General features: G+C 51.9%; 6 protein-coding genes across 6 annotated transcripts; 3 read left to right on the forward strand and 3 right to left on the reverse strand.

The window, feature by feature from the left end:
• Positions 1-60: 60 nt before the first annotated feature.
• Positions 61-927, reverse strand: M438DRAFT_341425 (peptidyl-tRNA hydrolase). The gene has a single exon (XM_029904504.1). The coding sequence runs from the start codon at positions 823-825 to the stop codon at positions 262-264; it is 564 nt and encodes a 187-aa protein (XP_029765886.1). The 5' UTR covers positions 826-927; the 3' UTR covers positions 61-261.
• Positions 928-1,517: 590 nt separating this feature from the next.
• On the reverse strand, positions 1,518-2,756 carry M438DRAFT_351079 (uncharacterized protein; the record flags this gene model as incomplete). Its single annotated transcript, XM_029906690.1, has 1 exon — positions 1,518-2,756. One exon carries the CDS (start codon positions 2,754-2,756, stop codon positions 1,518-1,520), a length of 1,239 nt encoding a protein of 412 aa, XP_029765887.1.
• Positions 2,757-3,805: 1,049 nt separating this feature from the next.
• On the reverse strand, positions 3,806-5,075 carry M438DRAFT_341429 (uncharacterized protein). The gene is made up of 4 exons (XM_029904505.1): positions 4,703-5,075; positions 4,352-4,631; positions 4,236-4,293; positions 3,806-4,181 (listed from the first exon to the last, which is right to left on the reverse strand). The coding sequence occupies exons 1-4, from the start codon at positions 4,751-4,753 to the stop codon at positions 4,079-4,081; spliced, it is 492 nt and encodes a 163-aa protein (XP_029765888.1). The 5' UTR covers positions 4,754-5,075; the 3' UTR covers positions 3,806-4,078.
• A 290-nt stretch (positions 5,076-5,365) lies between these two features.
• Positions 5,366-8,123, forward strand: M438DRAFT_393589 (uncharacterized protein; the record flags this gene model as incomplete). Its single annotated transcript, XM_029909116.1, has 3 exons — positions 5,366-5,994; positions 6,047-7,767; positions 7,837-8,123. Exons 1-3 carry the CDS (start codon positions 5,486-5,488, stop codon positions 8,121-8,123), a joined length of 2,517 nt encoding a protein of 838 aa, XP_029765889.1. The 5' UTR covers positions 5,366-5,485.
• A 2,809-nt stretch (positions 8,124-10,932) lies between these two features.
• Positions 10,933-11,852, forward strand: M438DRAFT_341432 (uncharacterized protein). The gene has a single exon (XM_029904506.1). The coding sequence runs from the start codon at positions 11,141-11,143 to the stop codon at positions 11,447-11,449; it is 309 nt and encodes a 102-aa protein (XP_029765890.1). The 5' UTR covers positions 10,933-11,140; the 3' UTR covers positions 11,450-11,852.
• A 4,679-nt stretch (positions 11,853-16,531) lies between these two features.
• M438DRAFT_341433 (uncharacterized protein) lies at positions 16,532-18,458 on the forward strand. The gene has a single exon (XM_029904507.1). It carries the CDS (start codon positions 16,738-16,740, stop codon positions 18,295-18,297), a length of 1,560 nt encoding a protein of 519 aa, XP_029765891.1. The 5' UTR covers positions 16,532-16,737; the 3' UTR covers positions 18,298-18,458.
• Positions 18,459-18,714: the final 256 nt, after the last annotated feature.

The raw sequence follows: 18,714 nt of genomic DNA on the forward strand, positions 1-18,714 counted from the left end.
TATCTGTTGTGCCCTTTTTTGACCAGAGTCTGAGGTCCAGTCGCAGCATGCTTTGAGGGTTTCCTCGTATGTGCCTGGACCGTAGGTAGTTCTCAGGCATAATATCTCGAACCATATTGGTGGCTACGCTGTGTCTCGAAGACCGGGTAGCAGCAGAAGAGCAAGGTCTTGAAGCGGACGGTTGGACCAGCCAAGCGTCCTCTCGAGCATGTTCACATCCTTTCTCCTCAAAGTGTGTTGTCCAAGATCTTCTCTTTCTCTTCATCCTCTGACCGCCAACAACTTATTAATAACATCCTCCGCCGAGCCTTCAACCTTCTGCCTCTCGACTGGTGTCATCTTCTTGAGCACATATCGCGCAACATCATCCGGCGCCCTGCTCACAGGTCTTCCAATCCCCACACCCACCCTCACAAACTTTACACCTCCCAAACTCGCCAGACAACTCTTGAGCCCATTGTGTCCTCTGGCCGAAAGCCCCTCTTTATCCCTCACCGTCACCGAGCCCAATGGTTTTTCCAGCTCATCGTGGACGACAACCAGACGTCCTTGAGGATTCTCTCGTATCCACGTGCGGTATGCTGAACTGACGCCCTTGCCCGACTCATTCATATACGTAGGCGATTGCCATAACGTCCAAGGTGTTTCTGGAGAGTAGGAGCGTGTGAGGGAGCCATTTCCATAGGAACGGTCTTTTGTGAATTGTGAAGTTTGGAGCAGAGTGGCTAGTGCGGCGACGACGTTGTGGCCGGCTGAGTGGAGGGTATTGGCGTATGCAGCGCCCGGGTTACCCAAGCTGCAGATCAGCAGTGGTAGAGAGGTCATCTCGTCGTCGTCTTGTGTTGTGGATGTTGCTGCCAGTGGAGTGTCGACGCGGGAAGGAGGGGTTTGTTGTCCTTTGGCCCTGCGATTTTTCTTCTTTTTGGGTGTTGAGGGGGTGGAGGATGTGCTTGCGACCGAGATGGGAGAGTCTGGGCGAGGAACAGAGGTGATGATGTCGTTTGCGACGGCTTCTTGTCGCTGTGAGCCTGCGGTTTGCGGCTCCTCTGAAATTGTGCTGCGATCGGCGGGTCGTGCTTTGACCATTTTCGGTGATGTCACTTTCGATATTTTTGGTTGCGATTTCGTAGTTTGAGAAAGTCGTTCGTTCTTTTTCGTGATGGCCTTTTTGAGTCGAGGCTGGATCGAGGTTTTATGTACTCGATGAGTGGGAAGGAAGGTCTCTGAACTACATCATCGTTATTGTTGGTTGAGGCTCACCGTAGGCCATATCCGGCCATGCGGTCTCGACGCCTTCTTTCTATATCTCAGTCACGCGTCTCACCAGTACATGCAATTACCTCAAACACACGAGTCGATTATGGATTAATATCCATAGTCGAAATAGAAGCCTCACTGGATATGGGAAGGATAGTTGATAGTTCTGGGCTGATACAAATTTCTTCATTCATTTGTCACCCCTAGCAAGCAAAATGTGACTCCCTCGATGCTATCGTTTGTTCTCACAAGCTTCTGCCTCAAGCCATGGTCTGCTGGTAGAAACCCCAGGGGTGGGTTTCAAGATGGCAACCAAGATACTCGGCCTTCAACTTGATCATCTTTGGATCATCAGATCTGAGTGCCTCCGGGTTTATGTTTCGACCGCGGAAGTGAGAGAGCAGCGAGAAGCGTTGGAGCAGGAGACGGAATGCTCCAAGCTCAGCGATACCCAGCACCTTGGTCCCATGCTGATGTAAGATCTCCTTCAATCCTCTCTCCATGTTGCTGCGCCAGATCTCCATGCAATCGGTTGTCTCTGGCACCTCCATGGACCCCATAGCGGCCTTGACACTGACTACGCCTTCGGACGCCTCGATGTTCCAATAAAGGCGGTTCTTGTGTGACGGATCTGTTCCGTGGGAGAATGATGAGCAAAAGTTGAAATGCCTCAGGCTGATCACGACACCTGCTGCGGCACATAGCTTCGCCCAGCGACATGCACGTTGTGAGAGCATGGGAGTCTGGATAATGGAGAAGTCGAGCGCGCCGCCAGATTCATGACCTGCCCAGCGAAATTTGGACTCATGTCCTGAAAGTTGAATACTTAGGACTTCTCTGAACATTTGCTTGCACGTAAAGCCCAGTCCGGGCATTCGCATGTGAAGGTTGTATAGATTCAAGGGCAGGTCCTTGTTGTATCCTGGATCATTTTTGCATGGTAGATTCTTGACGGCGAGGTCGTAGATCTGGTTGCGCACTTCAGCTGGTAGGTGCAAGAACCTGAACACCGAATGGAATTGTTCCGTGGATGTCGATGGCGCGAGCGTCAACGAGGTGAAGGCTTGTGACAGAGATGTCTCTTGGGCGAAGACCGATGACGTAGAGCTTTCTGGCATGAAGGTATCTGGTCTAGATGTCTGCGACTCTATCGCGATCTTGATCATAGAGATGGCCTCATCCGTCAAGTCGAATCGTATGCACGTGTCCGGCACGCGACTTTGCGCACGAGGTCGGATCGCCGACGGGCTCATCGGATCGGTATCTAATATTGTCAAAAAACATGTCGATATGGAAGGGAGAAGAGGGAGGATTACCTGCGGTTTTACCACGAGCGCCAGGGAAACAATGACTCTCCTACGACGAACACTTTCGACGACCAGCTTCGGACTCGAATAATCAATGGCTGTCTTTCTCGCACCAAACAATCCGAGCTTGGCGGGTCCAAAACACGTGGTGGAAAGTCCGGCTTGCAGTTTGCCAAGGTTAATGGGCAGCATGGTATGCTCGTGCCAGCGGTGAGCGAGTGACGTTTGAGCAGCTACGATGCTGGGAGTTGACCCAAAGCAAATCTCGAGACCCGCTTTGTCGTCAAAAGCTCTTTTCACTTCTTAGCATGATAAAGGTCGCAAAATGCATGGCTTATGTTCTGTCTGGCGATGCTGCATCAGGGTCTGACGATTGGTCACAATGATCTTGACCGAGTCTCTGCTTGTCGTACTTTATGGCAAGAACGCAACCATATGTTCTGTCCATGCAGTACGTGTGGTCGGAATGAGTCAACCAGGGTTTCTAGATCATGCAATCCGAGGGCTTTGGCATCGCTGGACTCGAAAGCCTGACCGATTTGCTCGTCCAACGCTAATAAGATCGGTACACAAAGAGATTTTGCTCGGCCGATCAGATTGGTAACATCGAGTTCGATTTGCACATGACCATCCTTTGTCACTCAGATTCGAAGAGTCGTGAAGAATCCATTCCAGAACTTGTAGCGGATGGTCGCGTGTACGTTGATGGCGACAATATGGGTCATGTACGCCTCGACATTCCGCAAGAATAAGCCTGTCCGTGGTTTCAGGAGCATGTCTGGGTCGTGGCCCGGAAATGGTCGGCTCAGGTGTAACTCGAATCGATTGCTGGAAAACAATATGGACAGGGCTTCTTGCTGAATTTGGCGGCACGTTGCTGCTATTGCTGGTCGCTCGAGGCTGTTTAGAAAAAGGCCTCGTGTTTGGGTTGGCACATGGTGGTAGATTTGATTGCGTATTTCAGGTGGTAGTTGCAGAAATCCAACGGTCTTGGCTTGCGGATCCATCATGAGTTGACAACTTGCCAAATAACCAAGTCAGTCGCGATCGAAGCGGCAACTGTAGCTATTTAAAAGGAGTTGACAAGTCTGGTACCAGATTACGGAGCACATGGTCGATGTTTGCTTAGAATACCTATAACATGCGATTCTGCCAGATCAGCAGATATATGGGTTAAAACGGCCAATTGGCGTGGTGATGCAGCGCGAATCACAAACAAGTCTTTGGCAGGGAGGCAGAAGGTGTACACAAACTCTTTCATTGTAATACCTTCATCCTACCTATCGTCATCTCAATACTCGATCTCCAACTGCCTAAATAGGCTCGACTCTGAAAACAACACTGCAACATCTTCTTTCTTCTTTGTCCACGCTCCTCCAGTAAATTTCAAGGGCATTAGTCGTGCTTCCCGTAAGACAAGGCTGATCTGTAGAGAAAGGCCAGAAGCCAGTCAATGGAAGACAGCCTTCAAACAAACACTCTCATACCGCCAGGACTCTATCGCGGCGACATATTTACTGGGTCTTGGTGGTGTCGGCACGGACGCCAGCAGGGCCGGTTTGGAAGAAGCGGCCGAAGAGAGGGTGGAGGAGGGAGTTGAAGACAATCTTGGCGCCACTGTATCATGTTAGATAAGGAATGTAGGCAGCTAAATGGATAGGAGGGACTTACCCGGTCTGGGGAAGAGACATCCAGAGAACGAGGATGAACTTGAAGGTGTAGTAGAAGGCTAGAATCATGTTAGGCAAACGTCATGGAGCTGCAGGGGAGCGGGCGGGATAACGTACGGAACCAGTAGACGGCGTTGACGGCGCTCTCGAGAACGGTCAAGAAGGCGTAGGTGACCCAGTAGGTCAACCAGTGGGTGTCATCGGCCTTGTTCTGGGTGAAGAGAGCCTCGAGCGAGTAGTAGCCGGGGATGATGAAGCCAGCAAAGTTGACGAGGAACTCGCCAGCAATGTTGAAGAAAATGAGGAAGAAGTACAGGGCACCGAGACCGAGGACGACGTAGACCTTGGGGACGGAGCTCTGCTGCTCAAAGTTCTGGAGGGCAGGGTACTTGGACAGCTGTAGATGGCGGTCTTGTCAGCGAGAGTGCGACAGGCACGTGTAGCGATAGCAAGCTCTAGACCACATACCTCCTTGTCGAGCTGCGAAATGTGCTGCTGGGCGCGTTCTTGGAAAGACATTTTTGAAAACGGTTCGGATTAAGGCTATGCAAACGGCAAGCAAATGAAATTGTTGGACGGGGATGGAGTTGGTTGATGGTTTAAGGAGAAGAGAGGTCGAGATTCGAGCCAGGAGTTCGCAAGCTCAATGCTCGAAATGCCCGGCTGACGTATGTGCTCCTGCTCGCTCCTTCCTGCCCGGCCCGGCAAATCCTCTGCACTTCGTGCCTTCCTGCTTTGTGCCGTCGCGCCCTCCAACAAGCGACAACGGTTTGAGAAAGAACGTTGCAGGAGGGTTACTACATACAGCAACTGCCAATCTCTGTAAAATTGAACCTCATTATCCAGTCACTCACAGGCAAACAAGCTCTAACTGTGTGTTTGAGAGCAATACCCGGCGAATAGCTAGTCTGACGTAGTCTACTTCTGCACGTGACTTGGCTGATCTGGCTGCGTTGCTGCGTTCCGACTGTGTTTGGTATCAACAACATTGAAAGCGAGCTGCATTGTTGTTTTCCTCACGACTCGACTTTCGCCCTCGACACCTCGGATCCTAAACCAGAGCCATTCTTCCACGCGCTCTTCACCGCATTTCTAAAAACTCGTTCGTCCTTGGAGCTTTGTTTTGAGGTGCACGTGTGGCCTTGTCGGTGTCTTCCCGGAATTACAAACAAATAAATCAACAACATCAACACATCAACAAAACCTACTCTGCAGGATTATGAGCACGAGAGGCCAATCGACATAGCCATCATGCAGCGAACACGCTCTACCCACTCGATACACCGTCCCTTGTCGCGCGCCTCGACCCAAAGCGCCCACTCTCCCGCCCCCGACATGTTGCATCAACAACAATACATGAACCACCACAACCCCGAGTCAATGCTTCTGCACTATGCCCAAGGCTCCGCACCACACATGGACGCTCAGATGATGCAGCGCACTTTCCAATCACAACACATTCCCATGGACCAGTTCACCGCGCAAGCTCAGCAGTTCGCAACTCAAGACGGCTCGTACATGTTCCAACCCAACGAGTATGCTGTACCCATGGGACTTGCTGCCTTCCCTCAACTCAGCGGCCACGAACCGGAAGACCGCCGTCGCAAAGGATCGTCAGCCACAGCGACCAACGACAAGGAGTTGCGCGAGTTGCTGTCCAAGAACGAGGCGCGCTCGCTACCAGAAGTCGCGCAAGAGGTCATCGCGAAGGAACGCACTCCTCAAGCGGAAAAGACGAAACAACTGTTCGCTATGCTCTGGTATGTTCACTGCACCAATGTTATGCTCTTCTTTTACTGACGCGACGGACAGGCTGCGCAAGGTGTGCAAGGCGGCCAAAACATCAGTGCCGCGCAACCGCGTCTACTCACACTATGCTACGCGTTGCGGTACAGAACGTGTGGTCCCTCTCAACCCAGCATCCTTTGGCAAGCTGGTACGAGTCATCTTCCCGGGTATCCAAACTAGACGACTCGGTGTCCGTGGTGAGTCCAAGTACCACTATGTCGACTTGTGCCTGGTCGACGACAACTCGGACTCTCAGCTCAGCCTTCAACGCTCAAACTCAAACTCGTTACACGCCGATGTCTCGGACATGCGCCGCAGTGCCTCGACCAACCCTCACCTCGACTTCAGCCAGGTGCCACGTCTTCCTGCCGACGCCGCTGCATTCCCTACCCATGGCCTTGACGGTGCGAATAGCAGTGAAGGCTCCGCCGAATCGCATCCCTCACCACAAATCGAGCCCCGTGGTCCTGGGTCAACGGCACGACTGTTTGCTTATCCTGATACGCGTGGCATGGTGGCCGACAATGACTGCTCTATCATGTACGATCAAAACTTGCGCTTCCCTGCGAAAGAAGAGGCTCCCTTCCAAGAAAACGACACGATTGTCTTGCCCAACATCCTGCCCTTCTGTCCCGTCAAGACGGATCCCGACACGGCCGAAGCCCTCACAGCGCTATATCGCACTCATTGCACATCGTTGATCGACTGTATTCGCTTCTGCAAGGAAAAGCAGTTCTTCCGCCTCTTCACATCCTTCCATGGCACATTGACGGTCCCTGTCCAAAAACTGCTGGCTCATCCCAACCTCGCGCCCTGGATCCAGGCCTGCGACACGTTGATGTACCAGAAGATGGTTCGCTTCGTCTCGCGTCTCACACTTCAGGCTGCACCTCCAGTCGTCATCAATATTCTCAACAACATCTCTACCAACTTGCACGCCCACATCTCAAAGACATTCGCTTCGCACCCTGCACATGTGCTGCAAGCCAAGCTCAAGCCTGCTGCGACCTTCGCCAGCCTTCTGCATCGCTTGATCCGTGTCAACGCTGCCGCCCACGCTGCTGCAAACCTCCTCACTGTCGACCAGAACCGTGAGCAGATGTGGCGTGAATGGGTTACCATGGTCAACCCCAAGCGTGTCATGGAGGCCGAGCTGCCCGCCTGTGGCTACGAAGAAGTCTACAAGATCATGACTTGTGACATCAGAGGCCTCCTAGAGCCTCTCAGCTCTCCTCCCTTCCCTGACAACCCGCTCTTCGCTCATGACAACCAAGCATATGGTTACGCTCAAGCCAACTTCCCAACCTTCCAGCAACCGCCACCTCAGTCCACAGATCAGTCAGGACAAGTTTCGACTGAAAACGTCCTCGACAGGTGGTCTGTCTTCCTCACCTCCCTTCCTTCGCGCTTCCCCGAAGCCAACACGAGACTCTTGCTGCACTGCATTAGTGCTGTTGGAACTGCAGCCCTAAGAGACATCACTATCATGGGAGGAGCTAGCTACCAAACTTGGTGGGTCATGAAGATCTTCGTTGATGAGATGGCCTTGTGGCTGGCAGCGATGGGTGGTTTCCTTGAACATAACCCTGTCCATGCCACTCCTGCTGCGTCTGTTGTTCAAGTGTCTCCTGACGTCAAGCCTGTCGACTCAAATGGTAGCATGCGTAGTGGGAGCGACAGTAGAATGAGCAGCATGGAGGTTGACTTCAAGATGCAGCCGCAATCACGGCCTGCTAGTGCTCAAAGTAAGTCCTTCGACCTTTCATTTTCGATTTTCTTTTCCATGGAGCTCTGACTGACTTCAAGCCTTAAAGTGACGCGTGCTTTGTCCACACAATCCATGCATACTTACAATGCCTCTTTCGACATGGGCAGCCAGCCGATGCAGCTGTCGCAATCACAACAACTCTCATCGCAGCCACACCAAAGATTCGCAATGCCTCATCCGCGACAATCTCTGCCTTCTCAGCCCATTCAGAACCAGAGTCTGGACGCAGCCGATCTTGACGACAGCGGCATTGGGATGGGCCTAGTTGACGACGATCTGAATCTGTCCAAGTACGGGATGATGAGCGGAGATATGTCAGTCAATATTCTCTGACATGCTTCTGGTCTCGACCAATGATGCATCTTGCCATCGGGGATGCGGCTCACTCTTGCGGAACTCTCGCCCGAGCGCATCTTCATCTCGAAGCAAAACGGACATCAACATTGCATGAATTATCACGACTTGTTTCTTACTCTCTCGACGCGCACTCACGTTTTCGATACATGACCATAGGTTGCATACGTCCGACACGATACGCATCTAGGACGATCAGTATACGTGCATCTTGATCCATGGATATGGACGGCTTTGGGGTTTCACGGTGGGGAATGACTGGGTTTGTGTTATTTGGGGCATAATGACGGGGTCGGCCACCCTCGCTTTTCTCTTCTGGTGCTGCCGACCTGCCCTGGTTTTTCTCTCTTTATTTCTGGACTGGTGTTCTTTATCTGGGCGGTTCTCCCTTTGCCAATCACAAAGGTTTTGTCAAGAAGTTATGCGATTTTCTGTTTTGAGATACAGCTTTTTTTGTCACTTTATGGTGGAAGAGCTGTGATGTTTTTGCTGTTTGTTTTGACTTGATATCCCTCCACTAATTGGTCGTACTTGTACATATGCTCCAATTCTGTTCGTCGCTATTCTTTTGCCATCCTCGTCAACCCTCAAAGCTGTGCTGTGCTGTGTTACCTCGGCAAATAGTCATTGGTGAATGCTCGACATGCTCTGTGTTGTGACTCGATGTGCTCGTCTTAAGGATTCCATGACAAGCAATTCATCATCAGATGCTCCCTCTGGAGGCATGACACCGATACCTGCCTCGAGACATCGACCAGAAAGCACAAATTCGCCACAGTACATCCAGCGAGAAAGGCTTGTGATTCCACCATCGACCATAACGGCATTCGGTTCACTCACTCTTCTGCAATCCTAGGTTTCTGTCCGGTAGACGACTTCATAGTAGTTGTCTTGCACGAATATCTTGAGGTATGGCCAAAACAGTCCAGATCCACCATGTCCCAGTATGCTGGTTTTACTTCTCGACAGACTCGAGCGTCAAAAAAACTTTCACGACTCTATTTTGTCGCTCGCTCCAAGCTTTGCATTCTTTCCATAGACGCGCGCTTATGTATTATAAGCCGAATTCCCCTTGACACATTGACGTTGAAACTCAAGCAACTTTAAAAAGACGATTCGATTCATAAGGTATCCCAGCAGCGTGGTTAAAGGGTGAAAGATTATTCATGCCAGAGTTTCGGTACAGCGTGCCATACTTTCGGTGTTATAGGACCGAGCAAACGATATTTTCCTTTCGCACTTCGCTCCGAACCGAAGGGTTGGAGGGTTGGAAGGATCTGAACACTATGTGAGAGTCAGATTTAGAGATCTCTAGGTTCGGAGCGGTTTTGCTGCAAGGGGTGGGAAGTTTGTCTGTTATACTTGTCTTGAGTTTGCTATAGCGGGTTCATGGGGGAATAATGTGTGCACTATCATCACTTGAAGTGCGGGAGACCCTGTCATGGGGTTATCTTATCGTTCATCCTTCGACTGCCCATTTGCCTTGTATCCGACGGCCGCAGAACTGAATACCACACGCCAGATACACACGAGAAGTGTTCTTCGTCTCGATGGATGATTGAAAGGCAAATTTGGCCGTACCTCGTACAGGAAGTTCTTGTCGTTGCATTCGGCCGTAACAAACGAGCACAGCCCGGAGATGTTTGATCGTGAGGAACGTCTTTGCCTGAGCACAAGGTAGGGCACAAAGTCTCAGAGCATATGGCATGAGGCCTGAATCAAGTGTCTGACTAACGACCAGATCTCATTCACCAGAGATGAGGTACGAAGAGAACATGTGGAGAGGGAAGGAGAGAACCATGAAACACAGACGAGCCAGCACAGCCCAGAGCCTCATGATTGACTCGCAACAACATCATACGGTCCGACACAATGGAGTTGCATCTCTTGTTAATCTAAGAAGCTCTTTCTTTTTGGAAAGAGCACAGAGAGATACGTGAATCATGGCAGGGGTAACATTGAGTTTCGCTGCCGTCGCCGCCGATATATTGCGCCGTCGGCGAGACTGACTGGATACTTCTTGAACCCCATGGGCGCATGGGCAGTGCATGCATGAGAACCGACCTCTGACCACGAGTCAGTCGTAGACTTCAGCTGCTGATCAGGCATACCAATATTTCAACATTTTCTGATACGACGGGGGTTGGATGAGCTGACCAAAGGCTGGTCCGCGGCGGTGATGGTGATCGGCGCGTCACGGAGACGAGGAGCAAGTTTTAATACCAACATCCTGGCTGCCATCACACTGCTTGCGCTAGAAGAAAAGCATGCACTGCTGTGTATGCGTCTTCGAGGCTCAATAAACCACCCCGTCCGCTAGACCACTAGACTCTACGATGGCAGCGAGATCGAACAAGCGACGCGATGCTAGCCAGCTGGGGTATCTGGCTCACATCCCGTACGCGTCATGATGGTGTAGTCTGCCTCTACGAACATCCAAGTCACAGATCGGATCAGGTGCAAGGGTCGTGTGCGACGGGCACTACAGGTACACCCGCTCCTCTTCGATGGAAGGTACATCCTCTGCTCGACCTAGAGATCTCCCTGACCGCCGCTTCTAGGTTGTGCAACCGAAGCATGGCTTCAGGTCACACCGTTTCGCAATAAAGAATCTCGCGTTGTAGGCTACTGACGGCCAAACGCGGCTCTTGCATGTGCATGCATAGGTATGGCTTTCAAAAGCAAGCGAGGCCCACCCCCTGTTCATATCACAGCGAGTAAAGAGATGACCGTTCAAACAACATGAGTAACAAGGAGGGTGTGAATGTGACTCGGTGAGATTCTTCTGATGGTGTTCTTCACATAGACTCTGTGCAGCTCCGTGATTCGGATTTTAGTGTCCTTGTTCGTTGAAGCCGCGGCTTCTTAATCTGCCAGCGCTATAGCGCCAATAATTGCTTGCTGGCGCCACCGCACGCCAGATTGGGCAGCGCCGTAGCCGTTGACGGCAGTGCCGCACATCATCTCGAGAGGTGCTCGAGCTGACCGGGCAGCTAATGCAGCAGCTTCGACGAGGTCGACGATACCGGCAGCTTCGACGATACGAGAAGCCAAAGGGCAGGGCCGCGACGCACTGCACCAATCGTGAGCTGCCGCTAATCAGAGGGTCATACGAATCTCCTCTGACACTTGTGGCTGCAACCTCACTCACACCTCCCGTAACATTGCGCAACGATCTGAGGAGAACGGCGGCGGGCCAAAGCGCACTGGCGACATGCCATCAAGAGTTCCTTTTCCCCAGTAGTCTCTTCGGCTCTGTGGATGATTCATGGATCCAGGGCTTGAGTTCGGATGCGGTATATTGATCGGGTACGTGCGTACTCGAGGCTCCGTGGAGCACATACCTTTGCAAACTAGAAGGTGAAGCTCCGTCAATCATGATCATATCATGTAGAGAAGTGATCTGCTTGTAGAGTCGTATGGTAAACCCTCTCTCGGTGGCGCAGCGCATTAGGCGTGAAGTTTCTCAGATTGTTGAAAGTCAAACTGAGTACAACGTGCCGGGGTTGGGGAGGCACCAGCACAAGCCCCCGTGACCTTGAACGTCGAAAGAAACCTTGATCAACAATTGGTGTTTGCAACAACCCAAAACCCCGACGAAGAATCTGAAAACTGTCAAAGACAACTCACAGGATCTTTGACTTTGTCCACCGTCGGATGCGAGGAAAGCGAGAGCTAATTCGTGGCAAGATGCTTAGGCACGTGATATCGAAGTCAAATATGGTAGTGTTGTGTGAACATGCAAGATGCATCGCTAGACCAAGGGCCAGCACATCAAAACGATGGCCAGTACCTCATACACCACTTGGCGAACAAGTATCTGAGCCCAGGGAATCCACGCGTTTCGTAGGCGGTTGGCCGGATAGAGTCAAGGTAATAAACAAAACACACGTCTGAGCTTTGAAGGAAGCAAAAGTGGCATCAGTTCGAGCAGAGATAGGACGCTCCGAGTGGCTCGCGAGTCGTCAAGACCAGTGACGACGACCAGATGACATCCTGCAAGCATTCCTGTGTCGAAGCCGGACGGTACCGTGATGCTCAACGGCGCTCACACTGGAGACACTTGTGCGGAGGCAGTGCCATCATAAGGAAAGACAAGGAGGTCAGGCGGCGGCTATCGAAGGGTTTGGGCAAGCTGAATCCTGAGCATCCCCGCGGGCATGTTAGATAGCGCCTAGAGATTGTACCTAGATGAACCTGGTTCGGCAGGCCTCGTAACGGGGATTGGTCTACGTTTCTTGGGTCTGCCGGTTCCAAGCTTCTCGCAAATTCGCAATTGCGCCAGCCGATGTCAGTGAAAGTTATTTTGATGTTGTAGTCTTACATGCACAAGTAGTCAGTAGAAAGAGGAGAAACGTCTCAAGACCATGCCGATGGCGCGCGGGAAGTCGCTGTGAGTTCTGGAAGCCCTGAACGGCGAAGAGTGAGATCATTCCACAGCAGAGCGAACGTTGGCGAAGAACGGACTAAAAAGCGCCATGGAGAGACGAATACTTCTGAGACAAGAAGAGTAAGTATGCCGGACCGAGTGGGAGTTGAAACCCTGGGTCGGCAAGCGACGGCGTGTGTTTGTGTTGCGCAACTTAACAAGGTTGACGGCGGCCGTTTGACTGCGCCGTAGTCGGTGTGGCTTTCACCTTCGGCAGACTGACCCTAAACAAGGCCACGCGCCAATTGCTTTGCGCACCAGATTTGGTTCAAGGGCCGGTGCACCTTGAAGGGGAAAACGAAAACGTGCGGACCCTAAGAGCTGCATTGTACAGAAGAGGGAGGTAGAAAAGCTGATTAGTGATTACCTGCTCAGAACCAGGACCGTGTCCCTCCGGCCGAAATTTGTCGCCCTCTGCGTGACGCCGTGGCCGATCGATTTATGTCTCGATGTATACATTCAGTCTGGCCTATGATTTGAGAACTAATTTCGAGCAGAGAAGAAATACGTGCGTACACAGCCTTGTACATATACATGTCCCGAGTACTATTTGCGTTTCGGCTCGGATCATGCTTAATGTTCCCAGTGCAGGAGTTCTTCTCGGGTCTAACGAAGAACATGACGTATGGCCAAGTGGTGTCGAGTGTTCTGGTGCGAGCAGGATTGCAACGGCCTGTCCCAACTCTAGTTTGCTCTGGAGTTGCCTCTGCGTTCTGTTCACGAAATTAAGCGTTGGAGGTTCTGGGGCGACAACCTGGACAGGTAATGTCTTACTTGGCCTGTTCAGTCATCAATGTAGCTTGCACAAGCGTACAGTGTGCATATTATTCGACAACGGTGTCGCAGTCCTGCTTGTGTAGCACGGCACTCTCCGCCCAGTTACTTGGGGAGGAAGTACTCGAATGTGGGAATTGCTCGCCAGAACTAGGGAAGAGAGTCAATGGGGAAGAGAGTCAAGATTTTAATGTGGACTTTGGAACCATGGAGGGGGGTTCCGAAATTTCACACCCCCCCTTTGGCTTCCAATGCGCCTGAAAAGGTGTATACCACTGCGAATAACTCGCTGGAGCCTTCCACCGGGCACGGGATCAGGCTTTTTGAAGCGATCTCAAATTCAAATGACCTGTTTCCGTGCCCGGTAGAAGGCTCCAGCGCGTTTAGAAGATACCATGTCTGGTGGTGTACGGAGACCCTTGACTCCGCGCCCTATTGACTCTCTTCCATAACTCTGGCGGGAATTGCTCTCTTTCTGAACTCTAATGGCACATGCGGCAAGCTTGCCATTTGACATGCAAAGATCTCTCCTGTCGATCATGAATCTTGTCCCACGTGGAGATTCCAAACAGAATCGAAGACGAAGCACTACACCGCACAATCAAAGATGAAATGGCATTTTCATGACGAGCAAGTGATGATCTGCGCCCACGGAAGCGCGCGATATACGTACCTATATGGGCACCCGATAGCGGTGCCGCAAGTAGCAAGCATGGCAAGGTGCTGGTCTGTGAGCGGCTCATTGCATCTGATGGCGTTGGTCATATTGACTTTCGACCATCCTCACTTGGGCGTCTTCTAGAAAAAATTGTATCCACTGTGCTGGTACGAACCCATGTCCTGAGCGTTTGACTTTTCTCACGCTGTCGGCCTGCGCTATCTCATGCGAAGAAACATGTATCCATCTTCGTCGCAATGTCGTAAATTTGCTGTCGTCAGAGCAGGTTCTTGTTGTCGTCCCGCCGATTGCATGCAAAGCAGGTCCGCTCCTCGAAGCAGCTAGTCGTGTCATATGCGCCGAAAGAGTGGCGTCGCGCCGCCGCGAAAGCTTTGTCCTCTTTTGGACCTGCCGCTCAATGGATGGATTCGATGATCGAGTTCACATAATTGCAAAACCTGCATGATTGCATGCAATCGCCTGCTCTCCTTTGACAAAACCCCTGCACAACGTGGATGCCGCCGCCAAGTCCAATATGAGAGGAAGACCATCCAGTCAGTCCTGGTCACTCTTGGTCTGACAACCATCTGTTGCATTCACGACAGCCATGACGCTTCAAACAGACATTGGTCTTCAGCCTCGCGGGACAAGACGCGCACAGTGTCTTGGTGTTGTCGGCCAAGCCATGATGGGCAATATGAAGAAAACCATGGCTTGTCGCGGAGCATCCTCCGTACAAACTTCGCGCTGGATCCTTCGGAGCTTGTTGCAAAAATATGCATCCGAGCTCTGGCATTGAATGCTTAACAGCGTGAACACTCTGCGTGATCTGTGTGTGGCGTCCGACTTCGATACTCGAGCATTCGTCAGGACCGAGGACGGTCTTCGGCTTTCGAATATGTGGTCGAATTGTGCATAAAAGGAGTGTGTCTAAAACGCCATGTGCATGTGCCGAGGCAGTCAGAATCATCTGACGTTAGGAGCGAACGCTGGGGTCGGCTCGCATGGCCACCACCCACATGGCACACGGCCACTTCGCTTTAGGTCGGTCATAGTGGCAGTTGCGATTCTTAGGGCACAAGGTGACGCAACCAATTAGATCGCCCTGCCTAAGTGCGATTAGTCGTGACCATTTTGACATTCGAGATGTATCCTGTGATTAGTTATGGGGGAACGAGTCGATTGAGGTGCCATACTAATCATGGACTGGTGGCTGTGTTCCATTTCTGCGCTCGCCGCGGAACCCATCCGATGTGCTCGTTCAGGAATCAGGTAGTCTGTAGAGGACATCGGGTGGTTCAGTCCCGTCTAGCACGTGCCATGGGCAGAGACGGCGCTGCTTGATCGTCGTCCAATGAGTGGCTTGCCGCAGCGGATTTCCGTGCTAAGAGCAAGACCGCCATCAGTCACCTTCAGTCGCCGCTCCGCAGTTTCAGAACACGGACAAGTGGACGTGTCGTATTGTTTTTGAGAAGCGCTCGACCGGGTCGCATCCATACGAGTCGACATGTCAGCCAGCAAGTACGAGACATCTGGGAGATAGATACATGCAAGATAGTGAGAGTATGCATGCTGTTTCGCATTGCGTCGTCAGGCATGCAATCAATTGCATGAGAAACGAAGAGCAATGGTGGTTGTTCACTGTTCGAAGTGCGAGGGCTGGGCCTTGACCGGGCGGCTGGGTCCCTGGGATTGTCTCTGCAGGTCATCATCATCATCAACAATCGCTGCAGTGATCGGGTTCCCGCGCTACTGTATGCCCTTACCCAGATAGGATGGGCATCCGCTGGACTAGGGAGATGCTCCGTCCAGTCAGCAATCGAGCGGCTTCACACCCCTTCTGGGGTCGCCCTGACAGACGTTTTCTCATTCTCACAAGAACCGCCGATGCTAGCTCCGAACCACTCCCGCTCGACTGGCACAATTCTAATTCAATTAAAGACATCTGTGCCTGCTGTCAAGTCGACCGTTTTTCTGGGTTGTGTCTCTGACCTCTTTCCTCTTGATTTGCAAATCTCGCCGAAGCCAAGCACGTCCGATCGTCACCGGCTCTCGCGTCTTCCTTGAACAAGAGCGTCGTTGCGTCGCTTCTTCCCCTCTTGCTAAAAGGCGCCCCCTCCGTGCTGCTATCCAAGTCGTTTTTATTAAACCTGCGGACGCTCACCAAATTACTTTTTACTCTTGTCATCTCCTTCCCCGCCGAGAGTCAATCTTCACCCTCCAAAATCTTAACCCCTCAAACTCTTGAAGTTTGTTTGAGCGCACTCCCGCCGCACGCCATTGTCCGGTCCAAACTCTGATCTTCCCTTTGGTGCCCAATCATTGGTTCACCCATCAACTCAAGACTCTTGATCATTGTTTCCAACCTGATCTGTCCTCGGCCCGAACACCTTGCCAGCGTGATCACGACGACAGTCCTGCCCAAGCTGCCATCCAAAAGCCAATCTTGTAACACAAATTACCCTGCTCGTCGAGTCCCCTCTAGGTAGGGTTCATCCCATGCTTACAAAACAGGTTCCTGAACAATNCGCTTACCCACTCATCAAGAGCTTGACTGCTTTTTCTCGAAAGCTCGCTGACCCGTAAAGAGTCATCCAAGATTAAACAACACCCTCCCTCGAATCCAAACTTGGATTTGCCTTTACTCTCAACTTATCTGCTTTAACTTTGTCGACGGCAGTTGACCTCTATATCGACCTCAGTCCTCAAGCTTACTGCCTTCCTCGTCCGTCATGAGTGGCAGTGGTTCTGGTTCTGGTCCGCTCCAGCCTACATGGCATGGCTTCATCCAGAATAGCATGGATGGACTCGTGCTGTTCGAGGCATGTCTCAGCGGCAAGCTGCATCACGTCCCTCGCCGCCCTCACGATCGCGAACGCGCAAGTCTCATCAAGAGCGGCAGCGTCTTTATATACGAAGAGAACGCATCAGGCATCAAGCGCTGGACGGATGGTGTCGCTTGGAGCCCTAGTCGTATCCTCGGAAACTTCTTGATTTATCGCGAACTCGAGAAGCCTTTCCCTCCTGGCGAGAAGAAGCGCGCAATGAAACGCAAACGATCCTCCCAAGAACCCGAAGGCCGTCGCGATTCCGAGGAGAACGAAGTTGCAGAATATAACAGACTCCCACCAACTCCTCCGTCGCCAGCAAATCCCCCGGAGTCGAAGTCTAGCGCACCCGGCACGACCGACAGCGACAAGGAGGTAGAGCGCCAGCTTATTGGTTCCCTTGTTGACAGCTACGGCTTCAGGCCTAATGGTCTGGTGAAGAAGACGATGAGCATTTCTCTGAACGGCGTCTCGCATCATCTTGTCTCCTACTACACCGTTGAAGATGTCAAGCAACGAAAGCTTCAGCGCCCCTTGACCGACACGCGTTTGAATGGCATAGCAATTCGCCCCGAGCTTTACCTGAAGCAGAACTTCCGCGCACCTGTTGAGGAGTCGGACCAATATGCTGTCGACGGTAACACTGGACACGCGTACCCTCATATGGGTAGCTCATACATGGTGCCGGCTTCTGGCTATATGATGCGCCAAGCTTATGTACCACCCCCAGGCTATCCGATGTATGGCGCCGCGCCGGTATCCACTGGGCCAGGTGTGTACGCCAGCCTGCCAGCTACAGCTCAGCCTGCACCTTCTTGGTCACAGCCATACAGCGCAGCGCCTCCGCAGCAGAGTTACAGCAACTATTACAGCACCCGCAACGAAACGTCGACTCCTCAGGCGCCGAGCAACTCATACGCACCTATGCCACCCATGCAGTCGTCGCAATACCAGTCACCAATGAGAACACCCGCCCAGAGCTACGGTCAGCCTCCTAGCATGACTACTTCATCTACTCCAGTGGCCACACAATCTCAGTATCAACCAGCACAGACGGCCACAACATCACAGTACCAGCCAACAAGCTATAGTGTCCAAACGAGCAGCCATCAAAGCGCCTCACCTCAACAGCAAAGCATGAGATCGCCGCCAGTCGGGCCGCCACAGTCGATGAGCTCTTATTCTGGTGGACGCTCGAACCTGCCCAGCATGCCCAGCATGCCAAATTACAGGCAATATGCAAGCCAGGGCCCGGGATCACACGAAATGCCCAGCATCGGCATGGCTTCTGGATACGGCAGCAGCCATGCTCAACCTAGCAGTGGAAGTTACGGTGCGCCTAGCTACGCAAATCCAGGACTCAGCGCCCCCCAGAGCTACCGACACAGTAGTGACGCAACCCCCGGTGCTCAGAGCTCTCAATATTATAATGACGGAAAGCCTGCAGTGAGCAGCTACACTTGAGCAGACAGATCTCATTCCTGTTAATTTGCTCAAAATAACGACCTTCTATTTTTCAAAAGGCCACGTTCTGCCTGTTCTCGGCTTTTTTCTCTATTCAGAGCACGCAGTTATTTGTCCATAAAAGCGGCGGAGGATCGGTTTGCCGATAATACAGCTCGGGTAGCTATGATGGTGTTGGGCATCGTTTGTGTATATTGTACGGATATGGAATATCAGATCGCGCATCAGCATTCAATTCAGTGTAGAAATTAAAATGGAAAACTGGCATTAGACCGAAACCCTTGTGCACCAGTTTCAGATAAAGTGGTCACTGTAGTTGGATGTATATTTGCTAAATGGTGTTATGCTTTCGCCTCCATTCAGACCTGGAATGAGGGCTTGTGATCAGCCTCTTGGGCTTCAAATGGTGAACAGCAA

Source organism: Aureobasidium pullulans, assembly GCF_000721785.1.
Source record: "Aureobasidium pullulans EXF-150 unplaced genomic scaffold scaffold_1, whole genome shotgun sequence".
Lineage (NCBI taxonomy): Eukaryota > Fungi > Ascomycota > Dothideomycetes > Dothideales > Saccotheciaceae > Aureobasidium > Aureobasidium pullulans.